Here is a 13,609-nt window from a genome sequence, read left to right on the forward strand (position 1 = left end):
CATAGTTCGATATTATGTATTTTAGTTGGGAATGAACTTTAAAGGTCACCTAACCCAACCTCTTATTTAATAGATCAGTAACTTGGCATCCAAGGTTACCCAGCCAGGTGGAGAGAAAGTGGGACGAGAACCTTGTTCTCCCTCTCTCTCTCTCTCTCTCTCTCTCGCTTTCAATGGTCTTTAGTATATTTCACTGCCCTTTGCTTTTCAAATATTCATATATTTAACTAATTTTATGACAATATTGTTTCTGTTGTGCTTTGGAACTAGATTTCACATCACTCCTTTCCCCAAACATTGCTGTATGAGTTTAGATCATTGCCCATATATGGTATGTGTACAGATTTTTTGTTTTTAATTTTTACGTTTTCTATTTTAGATGCAGCAGTTCTTGGGAAGACCCCTTGTGAAAGACTCTTTCTTTAGACCTGTACTTACTGTTCCTCAGATGCCTGCTGTTTGTCCTGGGGTCATTTCTGCACCCGGCCAACCTAGAGCCCCACTGGTACAGAGCCCCTCTTGGTGCAGTAGATATTACCTAGTTCTTTATCACTACAGTGGACTACAGAATGAATGTCTGTCTTCTCTTTGTTCATTTATTTGATACATGATGATGATAGCTGCATAATAATTTAATAAATAGTTCCATGTGAGGCAATGTGTTAAGGCCTTTACATATATTATTTAATTATTCATTAACTGATAGTAGCTTAGTTTTTGGATGCAAAGATAAATGTATTTTTATAGTAGAGAATCCATACAATTACAGTTTACTTCCATAACAGGCAACAATGACCTGTAGATTGATATTTGAATAGATAATTTATGGTTAGGCTTGATTGTTGGGTAGGTTGAAAGCAGAGCAGCCAACTCAACAAACTAAATTATGGAACAAAGATAAAGAAAAAAATTATTTGCGTGCACATACATGCACACACACACATGTATGTATAGTAGGACAGTACTTATCTATAAACAGACAATATAAATAACATCATGTTGGAACATACTATACTATAAAATTATAAATCTTCCTGGATATAAATAGCTAGATAAGCCTTATCCAAACCTGAAGAAGCAATAGAGAAACTTAAAATGAATAGGACTGTCACTTATAAACTTGATTAAGGTAAACTTTATTTAAAGGAAAACATTTTTCCAGAAGATTATGTTAAATATAATTAATGCAAAGTTGTCTAATCTTGACATTCCCATAAGTACATTTCAGTCAGTTTTTTTTGTTTTTTTTTGGGTGTTTTTTTTGGTACGTAAACATTGCTAATAGTCTCCCTTTGAAATATGTAGTTAGATGGATTCTGCTTATTTTTGTAGAGGCTGCCTCTCTGCAAACAAATATGTATACAGGCCTTAACATGTTAACTAAGTACCACATCTTTTTATTTCCATGATTTCACAGTATTGTTCACATGATTTGCTTCTGCACCATTCTATAAGGAACTATGGTAAATTTTTATTGAAACATTGAAATACCTCAACCTTCTGATGCCTGGGAAAAAGCTTGGTACTGATGCAATCCCAGGTTTCAGGGCAGCATTCTGTGCTTCTGACTTACCAGGCTTTGTATGAGTTATTCCAGTGGCCATTAATAGTTACTAGTTTTCATGAGTAATAAACCTTATAGTTGAAGATAACTTATAGAGCCTTAGGTCCAAGATGCCATGTTTATAATTATCCTAGTAATCAGATTAGCACTCAAAAATATTCATTTATTGATATTAATTAATTAGAATCTTAATGGTTCTAATACGGAACTACCATAAAACATGGGGAAAACTTTGCTAGTTTCGCTCAGAGGTGTCACTACAACCTCTACACCACCTTGTAACATTCACAAGATACCAGACAGACATTTTAGTAGTATTTTCATATTACTATAGTTGTTTGAAAATTCAACTTGGTTATTCTAATTATAAAAGTAGTATGTGCTAATCATAAAAAAGCAAATAATGTAGAAATATACAAAATATATATAAAGTATATAAAAAAGAAGTATACAAAGCAGAAACGGAAATTACCCTGTAATTGAATCCTAGGAAATAATCACCAGTTACAGGTTGTTTTATAACTTACAGTCCTTTTTTGTAAATACAACTCAAAAAAAATTTTTTAATGTAAAATGAGTCATGTCAGGGTGGCCGGTTAGCTCAGGTGGTAGAGCATGGTGCTAATAACACCAAGGTTGCTGGTTCAATACCCGCATGGGCCACTATGAGCAGTGCCCTTTTTTTAAAAAAAATAAAAATAAAAAGTATTAGTGTCTACTCTCTTGGGTTAGCTCAGTTGGTTTAAGCGTGTTGCTACCCACCAAGGTTGACGGTTCGATCCCTGCATGGGCCATTTTGAGCTGCGCCCTCCTTAAAAAAAAACAAAAAAAAAACAAACAAAAAAAAACGAGTTATACCATAATATGCCACAGACTTTTTAAAAATGAAACATGTTTCATGCATATCTCTCATGCACAGACATATTGATCTATTTTTAAGGACTTGATTAGTACACCATATTTACTCATAACCCTATTAACAAACTTGAGGTTGTTTTCAGGTTTTCACTGTTATAAAATACAGAAATAAGCACTCTACATGTTTTTCTGCACATGTTTGCAATTACTGACACTAGAATGTCCCATTTTTAAAATAAAGGTAATGTAAACAATTAGAAATATTGTTGTGATAGTTAGGAAAAACTCTGAAAAGAGAACGTGGATGTCAATCTCTCTCTTTTCCATTCTACCCACTGTCTGAGGTATGGAAATGGCGTGTTGGTTGGGACTTTACTGTCTAATAATTGAAGCTGATGTGCTCCTTACAGGTGACGGGCATAGCCTGGACTGTGCCGGCGCCTATGGGAGAGCCTGTGCCTCCCAGTGCAGCCCTGGGAAGCGATCCCCCCATGATGAATTGGGAGAAGATTACTGACAGGCTGAAAACTGCCTTTCCACAACAGACCAGGTACCTTAGTTTATATTTAGTGGTGAGTACAGATCAGACTCTAGTCCGTAGCCATAATTACAGCAATGCAACATTTCAGAGAAAGAGAACACACACATACACACACACAAGTAGGTATTTTTTTTATCATGGCCTTGGTAAGAAAATGAAATTTTTCAAGAAGGGATAGTGTTTAATATAAATGCTAAACCTCTTCACTGACGTTATTAGTCTTAAGTCATGAGAGAATACCTTTTTAAATTTAGGTTTGCTCATTTACTCAAAGTGCACGTAGTTATAACGTATCCAATTTTAATGCCACCAGCTGCAATAATTATCTTAATAACCTATTTCCAAAGTGAATTTTAAGTTGATTGTATGCCATATAAGCCCAAAGAAATGATCAGGTTTTACTTGCCTATCTTCTTAATTTTATTGAGGGGCCTTACAGTTTTTTTATTGGGGAACACAGTTAAATGCAAGAAATCATGTTTTACTGTGTTTTTCACAGTTCTGACTTTAGTAGAAAGATATTTAATTTTACTCCTCCAGAAATGAAGTTTCTTTTAGTCTTTACTCTTGTATCCAAAGAATAATTCTAGTTACCAAAGAAATGATTCTAGTTTTCATCAGTATTTTCATTTGAAGATCAATTCTTTTATTTAATGTACATACTGCTATGCTTCAGAATAGATTATGATTTTATAAATATTATTATCAATAGAAAATGAAAATAGAACTTTAATACAGTTTTTATAAATATGTATGTGTAAAATGAATAAATACTAAATCAAAGATTGTTCCATAAGGCTGATGATGACATGATATTTCATTTGGGAACAAAAATACTTTATTACCTTACCCTATTGTACCAAGAATGTATGTGTAGACTTTGGGCCGATGGACTATGAGAACTGAAAAGGAACATATCAATTAAAATATTCCTAGGTTTGTTTATCACATAATTAATGTGTCTTTTAATCTTTGCTTTCTTGTTCTGTTTAATCATTGTTTTCTGTTTCTAAGTTTTTCAAAAGTAAAAGTTAAAGATAGAGGAGAGAGTGATAGTGACGTAGTTAGAAAGGAATATTTAGTCCTAGTAAGAGAGCATTGAGACATGTGATATAAAGAGCTCAGTGCATAAATAAGTAGGTAACAAACTTAAATTTCACACAGTGAGAATTCAAAAACAGTTAAAATGTCTCTTTTAAAAGAAAATAAATACTAAATTTTATCACTCATGAACACATCGTTAATAAAACGTTAGGACTTTTCATTTTGGTTTAAGATAAATGCAGATGGACCTGTGATCACTTTTATAGATCAAAGATCTAAAGGGTCACATCTATATGATACATATAAATTATACAATATTATTTCATATCTTGTTTGGAGAGCACATCCTCAAGGCAGTAGGAAAAATCACCACTGCTTTCCTTGATCTCTTCCAGAAAGGAGCTTACAGATTTCTTACGGAAATTGAAGGACGCTCATGGGAAGTCCTTATCTGGACTGTCATTTGATGAAATTGTTTACAAGATTTCTCAATTTATTGACCCCAAGAGATCTCAGGTAAAAAACAAAACAAAACAAAAAACTATATCTCTCTGCCCCTGTCTATAATATTATAGTTAGCTGTTTTTTTACTATATATATATGTATGTCTTTACAAAGTATAATTGAAACATGACAAACTGACAAACTGCACATATTTAAAGTGTAGAGTATGATAAATTTTGACATGTATACACCCATAAAATCATCACTTCAGCCAAAATAATGAATATATCTATCTATCCCCCACAATAATATCTAGCCCCTTCTGGTGCTCAGTAGAAGCACATTTTAAGTCTCTGAGTATCATTGAGGTCGTTTTTTGGGAGATACTTGACTGTCATGTAATTTAAGGTGACTTTAGTATATAGTTAAAAGCATAAAGGTGAGAGTCTTGAATTCAAAGTTGTTTTTTCTCTGCTCTACATCTTAAACAAAAAGCCTTTTATTTTTATTTTTTTATGAAGTATAGTTGACGTATAATATTATATTGTTCCGTTGTACAACGTTTAAATACCTTATGAAATGATCACGTTAAATCTAGTAACCATCTGTCACCACACAAAGTTATTAAAATGTCTGTTGGCCTTCTGTATGTCTTCTTTGGAAAAATGTCTGTTCAGGTACTCTGCCTATGTTTTTAATCAGATTGATTTTTTGTTATATTGATTTATATGGGTTCATTATAAATTTTGAATATTAACCCCTTATTGGATATATCATTTGCAAATTATCTTCTCCCATTCAGTGGTTGTCTTTTTGTTTTGTTGATGGTTTCCTTCACTGTGTAAAAAGCTCTTTAGTTTGATGTAGTCCCATTTTATTATTTTTTTTGTTGTTGACCTTCCCTGAGAAGACAGATCCAAAAAAAAATATTGCTAAGAGCAATGTCAAAGAGTTTATTGCCTGTGCTTTCTTCTAGGAGTTTTATGGTTTCAGGTTACACATTTAAGTCTTTAATCCTTTTTAAGTTTATTCTTGTATATGATGTAAGAAGGTGGTCCACTATCACTTTGTTTTTTGCATGTATCTGTCCAGTTTTCCCAACATCATTTATTGAAGAAACTATGTTTTTCCCATTGTATATTCTTGCTTTCTTTGTCATAGATTAATTGATCATATAAGCATGGATTTATTTCTATTTCTAGGCTCTCTCTTCTGTTCCATTCATCTATGTTTCTGTGTTGTGCCAGTACCATAGTTTAAAATAAACAAGTGTGATACTTCCAGCTTTGTTCTTCATTCTCAAGATTCCTTTGAATACTTAGGGTCATCTGCGGTTTCATATAAATTTTTGGATTATTTGTTCTAGTTCTGTGACAAGTCCCATTGGTATTTTGACAGGGATTGCATTTAATCTGTAGATTGCGTTGGGCAGTATGAGAACTTGAATAATACTAATTCTTCAAATCCATGAGCATGATATATCTTCCCATTTATTTGTGTTGTGTTCAGTTTCTTTCATCAGTATCATAGTTTTTAGAGTTCAGGTCTTTCACTCCTTGGTTAAATTTATTCCTAGGTATTTCATTTTTTTTATGCAATTGTAAATGGGATTTCATAATATCTCTTTCTGATAGTTTATTATTAGTGTATAGGAATGCAACAGATTTCTCTATGTTACTTTGGTATTCTGCAAATTTACTGAATTCATTTATTAGTTACAATGGTTTTTGGTTACATATTTAGTGTTTTTTTTTATATATAGTATCACGTCAGCTACAAATAGTAACAGTTTTACTTCTTCCTTTCCAAATTGGATGCCTTTTATTTATTTTTCTTGTCTGATAGCTGTAGCTAGGACTTCCAATTCTATGTTGAATAAAAGTGGCAAGAGTGGGCATGCTTTCCTTGTTCCTGATTTTAGAGGAAAAGCTTTCAGATTTTCACAATAGAGTATGATGTTAGCTGTGTGTTTGTCATATATGGCCTTTATTATGATGAGGCATATTCCCTCTACACACACTTTGTTGAGAATGTTTATCATAAATGGATGTTGAATTTTGTCAAATGCTTTTTCTGCATCTATTGAGATGATCATCCGATTTTTATCCTTTGTTTTGGTAATGTGGTGTATCACATTAATTGATTTGTGGATATTAAACCATCCTTGCAACCCTGGAATATCCCACTTGATTGTAGTTTATGATCCTCTTAATGTATTTTTAAATTAGGTTTGCTAACATTTTGTTGAGGATTTTTGCATCTATGTTCATAAGGGATATTGGCCTGTAATTGTTCTTTTAAGTATCTTTGTCTTATTTTGGTATCAGGTTAACGTTGGCCTTATAAAATGTTCTTAGAAGTGTTCCTTTCTCTTCAGTTTTTTGGAATGGTTTGACAAGGCTAGGTATTAACTCTCTTTAAATGTTTGGTAGAATTCACTTGTGATGCCATCTAGTCCTGGACTTTTGTTTGTTGGGAGTTTTTGTGATTACTGATTCAATTTCATTACTAGCAACTTGTCTGTTCAGATTTTCTATCTCCTCCTGATTCAGTCTTGGAAGATAGTGTTTTTAGAAATTTATGCACTGCTTCTAGGTTGTTCAATTTGTTGGCATATAATGTTTGTAGTTATCTCTTATGATCTTTTATATTTCTGTGGTGTCAACTGTAACTTTAATTTCTGATTTTATTTATTTGAACCCTGTCTTTTTCCTTGATGACTCTGACTAAAGGTTTATCAATTTTGTTAAGCTGTTCAAAGAACCAGTTCTTGGTTTCGTTAAACTTTTTTATTGTTTTTTATTGGTCTCTATCTCTACTCTGATTTTTATTATTTCCTTCCTTCTAACCTTGGGTTTCATTTGTTGTTCTTTGTCTAGTTCCTTTAGGTATAGTTGATCTGTTCTTTTATATCACTGAATCTACTGTTGATTCCCTTGTGTATTTTTTTCATTTCAGTTTATTGTATTCTTCTGTTTGGTAACCTTCTTATATTTTGTCTCTTTGTTGAAGTTCTCACTGTGTGTGTTCATTTTTCTCTCAAGCTCAGTGAGCATCTTTATGACCATTACTTTGAACTCTTTATCAGGTGGATTACTTATCTCCATTTCATTTAGTTCTTTTCTGAAGTTTTATCACATTCTCTGGTTTAGAACCAGAGAATTCCTTTATCTCCCTGTTTTACCTAATTCTCTGTGTTTGTTTCTATGTATTAAGTAGATATGTCTTTCAGTCTTGCAGAGATGGCCTTATGTAGGTCACGTCCTATGGGACCCAGCGGCACAATCCCCTCTGGCCACCAGAGCCAGGTGCTCCAGGGTGTCCCTTGTGTGGGCTGCATGCATCCCTCTGTTGTGGCAGGTAGAGATTGCTGCTTGTGTGCTGGGTGGGCAATGCTGTGTTTACCCCCACCACATGACTGGCTGTGTAGCCCATTTCTGGTGTCAGGATGTGTGGGGCTTTCATCAGAGTGTGTACACTGGCTTTAAGAGGTTAGAGGGGGAATTCTAAAATGGTATCTACTAATGCAGTCATCAACACAACAGAACTAGATCACAGAAATGGCTGCCACCAGTGTTTCAGACTCTGGGGAGAGTCCCTGCTACCTCCTGCCTCTCTGGAGGTCATTGCAAGATTAGTAAGTGGGTCCCCTTCACCTGTGGTTGATATACTTTCCATCTGGTGTTTTCTTGCTGGTTTTCAATTTGAGAGAGTCCATGCATGAGCCCTTTAGGAACAGAATTTCCTTTCACTGTAGTTGTATAGTTTTCCTGGATATAGTCCCCGTTGGTTTTCAAAGTCAGGTGTTTTGGGGTCTCATCTCTTCCTGTGCCGGATATAAAGGTTAAGATGCCTAATGTGGAACTGGAATGCTTCACTCCTCAAGGAAAGGTTCTGTATCTTTGAGATCCCTCCCACTGTGGAACATAGTGGTTGGGGTGTGATTTTCTTTTTTTTCCGTTAGGGGGACCATATCTCTCCTACCTTTCTCAGTGTTGTGTCTTGTTGTGGAGGCTGTGTTCATCCAGTTTCTGTCTTGAACCCCCTCAGGACTTCAAGTCTAGTAGTTAGCTATCTCAATTATCTCTATAACATGTTCAGAAAAATCAACAGCCTGTAATTGTATTAAATCATCTGTTAACAATAAGCAATTCAACCTCAACTGGGCAAATGGCCTGGGAAGCCTTTAAAATATTACCTCCCGATCATTCTGGAATAGAACCGGCCCTCTGGAAATTTACTCTAGCTTACTTTGAGTGATTCTAAAGAAAACATTTTTAGAAATTTTCTGCAAACATTTGTTTTAATTAAGAGTATATAGTTATTGTTGTCTTTACCTGGCTTTAACTATATCAGCAGTATTGCCAACATTTTGTTTGAAGCATTATCATGAATCTGATTGACCTTTACCCTTTTGCTAATTTTCATTGTATCACATTCTGTGCTATTCCACCCGTTCTTCCTGTTTTTGGACAATTCTAAAAAAAAATCAGTATGATATTCTTATTTTCAGAGTCAAGGAAAATCAGCGCCAAACGGGGGTCGTGTCTCCCCCAGCCGCAGTCCACCACCGTCCAGCGCTGCCCCGCCCCCAAAGCCAGCCTGGAGGCCCCTCAGTTCACAAGGTTCTGCCACATGGGAAGGAGCCACTAATTTGGTGAGAGTGAGACTGTTAATTATAAATACATTTACATTTGGGAGAACGAAATGAACTGAATACACCTTGTGTGTATTTTCCTAGGATGAGGAGGAGGACGAGGAGGAGCCTTGTGTGATCTGTCATGAGAATCTCTCTCCAGAAAACCTCTCAGTTTTGCCTTGTGCTCACAAATTCCATTCTCAGGTAAACTTATTTTTTTAAATATTTGATCATGAATCCACTAAGCGAGATTCATACTGCCTTGCTTGAAATTATATGTGTGTATCATTTTCCATTGCTGTGTCACGCGTTCCTTATAATGCTGGGCTTTTGGGTAGGCCACAGAAATATTTATACCTGTTTCCCCACTCCTAGCCATGGATTGCGTTGTGCTTTCTCAGATCTCCGTACACGTTACAGGAGAAGAGGACAACAGTGGCATTGAAATGGTAGAGAGTGGGCAGTTCCCTTGAGTAGACCTGGGAGAAATGGTGATTGCTGTGGCAGTTCATTGTCAAGTTAGCACCAGTGCCACTGCACCTCGAAGTGCTATAAATAACACAGCGTCCTCTCTCCACACCTACCATTAATGAATAGGACTAACCCTAGTAGTCTGTCCAGGCTTCTGTATTTGCTTTTGAAGATGCTCAGGCTTGAGTTTTGATGTTAGGAAAATGTGAGACTGGCATACCTTTGTTGATTCTTGGCATTTGTATAGATTAACTCCTGGTGTTGCTGCTATGCAAGTGCTTTTGATATATAATTTATGATCCAAGTTTTCTTTTGCAGAGATGTAATCTGACACAGGAAAAGATAATCTTACACAAGAAAAGCTTCTCAGGGCAGTGAACAATAGCCAGCTCATTCAAGCCATATCTGTAAAACATTGTTTCAAATATATGTGATACAGGCTACAGAATTATATTTTGTATCTGCTCTGATATGGAGAGGTATACACAGAATGGCCAATCCCAAAAGATCTGCAGGATAGGTACTTACTTAGCCATCTTACGTTCCCATTTGAAGTTTTAAAAGTCCAATTCATTTAGAAAATAAGTATTTCACAAAATCTATTTTATTCTTTGCCATTACACATTGAATAGAAAGCAGGTAACTAATTCAGTTTACTTTTTAGGGTTAGAATTAATAGGATTATATATAGTGCCTTTTCTTAATCCTGTCTCACCTAACCTAGCTCTCCACTATTCATACAGATAAAAATGGTTTGTTTTTGGAGAGTCAATATTCAAGAAAATGACTTAACAAATAGTTCATATCCAAAGAGTACTACCATTGTCACCAAAGAAGAAGGAATACGAAAAGAATATGCATCATCTAGGGGTTTTAACTTCAAAGCACCATAGTGCTTGATACAAAGTCTTGGTGACTTTTGTATGTTTAGTTATGACTTTCTGGATTATACATGAGAGCAATATATAATAAAATGAACTAGAGGAAAAATATAGCAGGTTTCTTCAGCCTCTTTGGTAGGAAGAACTGCTAGTCATCTTGAAAATTGGGGCTAGGGGAAGGCTCCTAGTAGAGCAAACTGGCAGAAAGGTGCTGTGCTGTTACCAGCTGTGACTCTCAGTAAGCCAGAGTGAAGGTGCCGTGACCGCAGCAGCTGGCTTGGCAATCCACCAGGTTGGGCTCTGGGACTCACCGGTAGACATGTCGGTTGGCAACTCTGATATGCAGCTCAACGGCTGCTTGTGTGAGGCTAACTCTGAGAGGTTGACATGACTCTTTTTGCTCCTTAGTGCATTAGACCTTGGTTAATGCAGCAGGGGACATGTCCAACCTGCAGGCTCCATGTTTTGCTACCAGAAGAATTTCCTGGTCACCCCAGCCGGCACTTACCCAAGATCTGATACAGGGTGTGACTGCGCAAAGGAAGTTTTTGGACTCTATAATTTAGTTCTGCCTTTTGTTATGAGCTTATTGTGTGAGTGGTGTGAAGCAGTACTTCTTCAGTGTTGTGTGGAAGAAGCGAGCTAATCTCATCAAAGCTGCAGCCAAAGAGGACAGGATCGAGAGGGTTTAAAGAAGAGAGGATGTTAAACATTACATCATATTTGCCCTCATCTTCGTCGGTATTTTCTTCCAGCATACGCATGATAGTTGTAAGTATGTATGTTAGGATGTCTTTTCTTGTGTTTTTTCCTTCTTATTCCAATCATTCTTTGCTTGCCTTGCCACCACTATACTGCATTTCAACTTCCCGAAATAAATTTAAGCAAGAGAAAAAAGTGGAATAATAAACAAGTAGGAAAATTTCACTGATTATAATGTTTCTTTTAGCTTTTGAAACTGCTTACAAAAAATATAATTATTTAAATTTTATCTACCTTCCCCATTCTTTTCTATTCTCTAACATATGTGCCCATGAAGACATTCTGAGCTGCTTGAGGGTGAGGAGCACACTGGTATGTTGGGTTGTGAGAGATGATTGTTAACATTTCAGGAATTTTGTGAGCCTGTTATCAAATTGTTGGTAGCTTGAAATCTGCCGTAGCAGGAGTGTTTTACCCCGTAGAAATTGGTAAATGCTCTAATTAAGTGCTTCGCTTCCCTTGAAGAGCCAGTTGTTAAACATTTGCCAGCACACCACTGGGGCCACATCTGATCCTTCTGTGTACTCCCAGTGTCGTGCCCAGTAGGTGCAGCATAAATAGTCCCAGAATCAGAAATAAGGAAGTGCAAGAAAAAAAGTTAATGTGCAAAGGAAGTCACTTGCTCTGTTGAATAATTGAGATCTTATGTTAATTTGTAAACATGCTCTTTGGACCTTAACATTTATACTTTGGAGGGATTTTTTTTTTCTGCCTTAAGTTTCTAATTTCATTTTTTGATGCTGGGGGTTGTGGGGGACTGTGTGTAGTTGCTTTTTGTGACAAAGTTGATACCCACTGGGCTAAGTTGCATATCTAAAGTTTGTCATTGAGAGCTGTCCTTACAAGTCAAAAACCTATTTTGAAAATAGTGTTGTGTAAATGCTATAAGTGTTGTCCATGTCTCTGTTCACAAAACCAGAAGAATTCAGTTACCTTGTAAGACAAATGTCACTTGGTTCTATTGTTTTCCATAATTCATGGAATTGAGACTGTGAATAAGTGTTTCCTGACTTAACAACTATTGATACGTATATTTCAGTGTAAATGTATCTTGAAGTTACTTTAAATTTCTATTTAAAACTGCTATTTCTGTAATTGTGTGCTAAATGTTTTCTTCTGTAATGAGAATAGACTGGAAAATGTGAAGAAAATAACCAAAATTGAAGGCAGTCATCTAGACACATAAAATGCCAAGAATGTATCGGAATTGCAAAATTCAGAACTTACAGGGCCTTTAATATAATTTTCTTGTCTAGCACCTCAAGGTCATTGTCATATAGCAAATTACCTCGTAAAACAAATGTTTCTCAGTTTATGTTTAAACCGAAATTTCACTTTCATGTGGGAAAGAATAAATGTTTCTTAATTGAACACCTATTTTATCTGTGTATACCAGTTTAAATGTATCTTGAAACTACTTTAAATCTCTATTTCAAAGTCTATTTCTGTTTAATCATGCTTAAACTTTTTCTTCTGTTATGAGAAAGGATACGAACATATCTAAGAAGAAGGCAGTTCGCGGGACATCTAGACTGGGGAAATGCCAAGGGTGTCTTGGGATCACAGAATGTCAGAGCCTGTAGAGTTCTTAATGCTCCCCTAGGCTGTGCTCGCGTTTCACAGGTACATTTTACCCATGGTCATGTGGCTAAGTAGTGCCGGAGGCAGTCCTAACCCCTGAGCGTCCTGACACTCAGGCACATGCTTTCTCCACACACTCGTGCTGCAGGATTGTATCGGTGCTGACCTGCTATTCTTGACTTCAAGGATGGCGCCAGAAGACTTAACACAATAGCTGATATATGTAGTATATATGTAGTGAGAATGGAGTAGTACCGTGCGCTTGAAACTCATGTTCAATTCTGTCGAAGCTGAAGATAATGTTTTTTTTTTCTTTTTGAGGTTTAATTTAATAATAAAGACAACTGTAGATTGTTTCTACTGTAAACCATCATCACTGTTCATTCCTCTGAGTATGGGGATCCAGAATACCATCCTGCCCAGAAGTGGCAATATTTACATCAAAAACACCTGTGAGCACCTAGCAATGTCACTGTAGCTGCTGTTAGAAGGTCCACCTTGTGATGTTTTCCATCATAACGTCCATGTGTGTAACATTTTTCAGCTTTTATGGGACACCTTCAAATGTGTTTGTTACTTCATTCCTCCACTAATAACTTGGACGTGGGTATTATCCTTATTTTACAGATGATAAAACTGAGGCTCAGGTAAGAGGGAAATACTTTGAGGTCACAGCTACAGAGTAGAATTCTGGGAAGTGAATGCAGATCTTCAGTCCCTTAGCGGGTGTTCTTTTCCAGTACTTCACAGCTGCATCCACGTTTTAGATTGACTTTGTGCACACACAAAAAAGTAGGGTTTTTTTCCCCTTTTAAATAAGATTC

General features: G+C 35.9%; 1 protein-coding gene across 5 annotated transcripts in view; it reads left to right on the plus strand.

The window, feature by feature from the left end:
• DZIP3 (DAZ interacting zinc finger protein 3) overlaps window positions 1-13,097 on the plus strand; it is a 97,688-nt gene extending 84,591 nt beyond the window's left edge. For 4 of the 5 annotated variants that reach the window (XM_033089610.1, XM_033089625.1, XM_033089634.1 and 1 more), the window contains 6 exons: window positions 380-505; window positions 2,833-2,972; window positions 4,403-4,523; window positions 8,965-9,108; window positions 9,193-9,294; window positions 10,851-13,096. In XM_033089610.1, the coding sequence (XP_032945501.1) occupies window positions 380-505; window positions 2,833-2,972; window positions 4,403-4,523; window positions 8,965-9,108; window positions 9,193-9,294; window positions 10,851-10,961 (744 nt within the window). In that variant the 3' untranslated portion in view covers window positions 10,962-13,096. Of the gene's footprint in view, window positions 1-379; window positions 506-2,832; window positions 2,973-4,402; window positions 4,524-8,964; window positions 9,109-9,192; window positions 9,295-10,850 lie in introns of all 5 variants that reach the window. The other variant, XM_033089620.1, reaches the window with a different exon arrangement.
• The last annotated feature ends 512 nt before the right edge of the window (window positions 13,098-13,609 follow it).

Source organism: Rhinolophus ferrumequinum, chromosome 2 (genome assembly GCF_004115265.2).
Source record: "Rhinolophus ferrumequinum isolate MPI-CBG mRhiFer1 chromosome 2, mRhiFer1_v1.p, whole genome shotgun sequence".
NCBI classification, from domain to species: Eukaryota; Metazoa; Chordata; class Mammalia; order Chiroptera; family Rhinolophidae; genus Rhinolophus; species Rhinolophus ferrumequinum.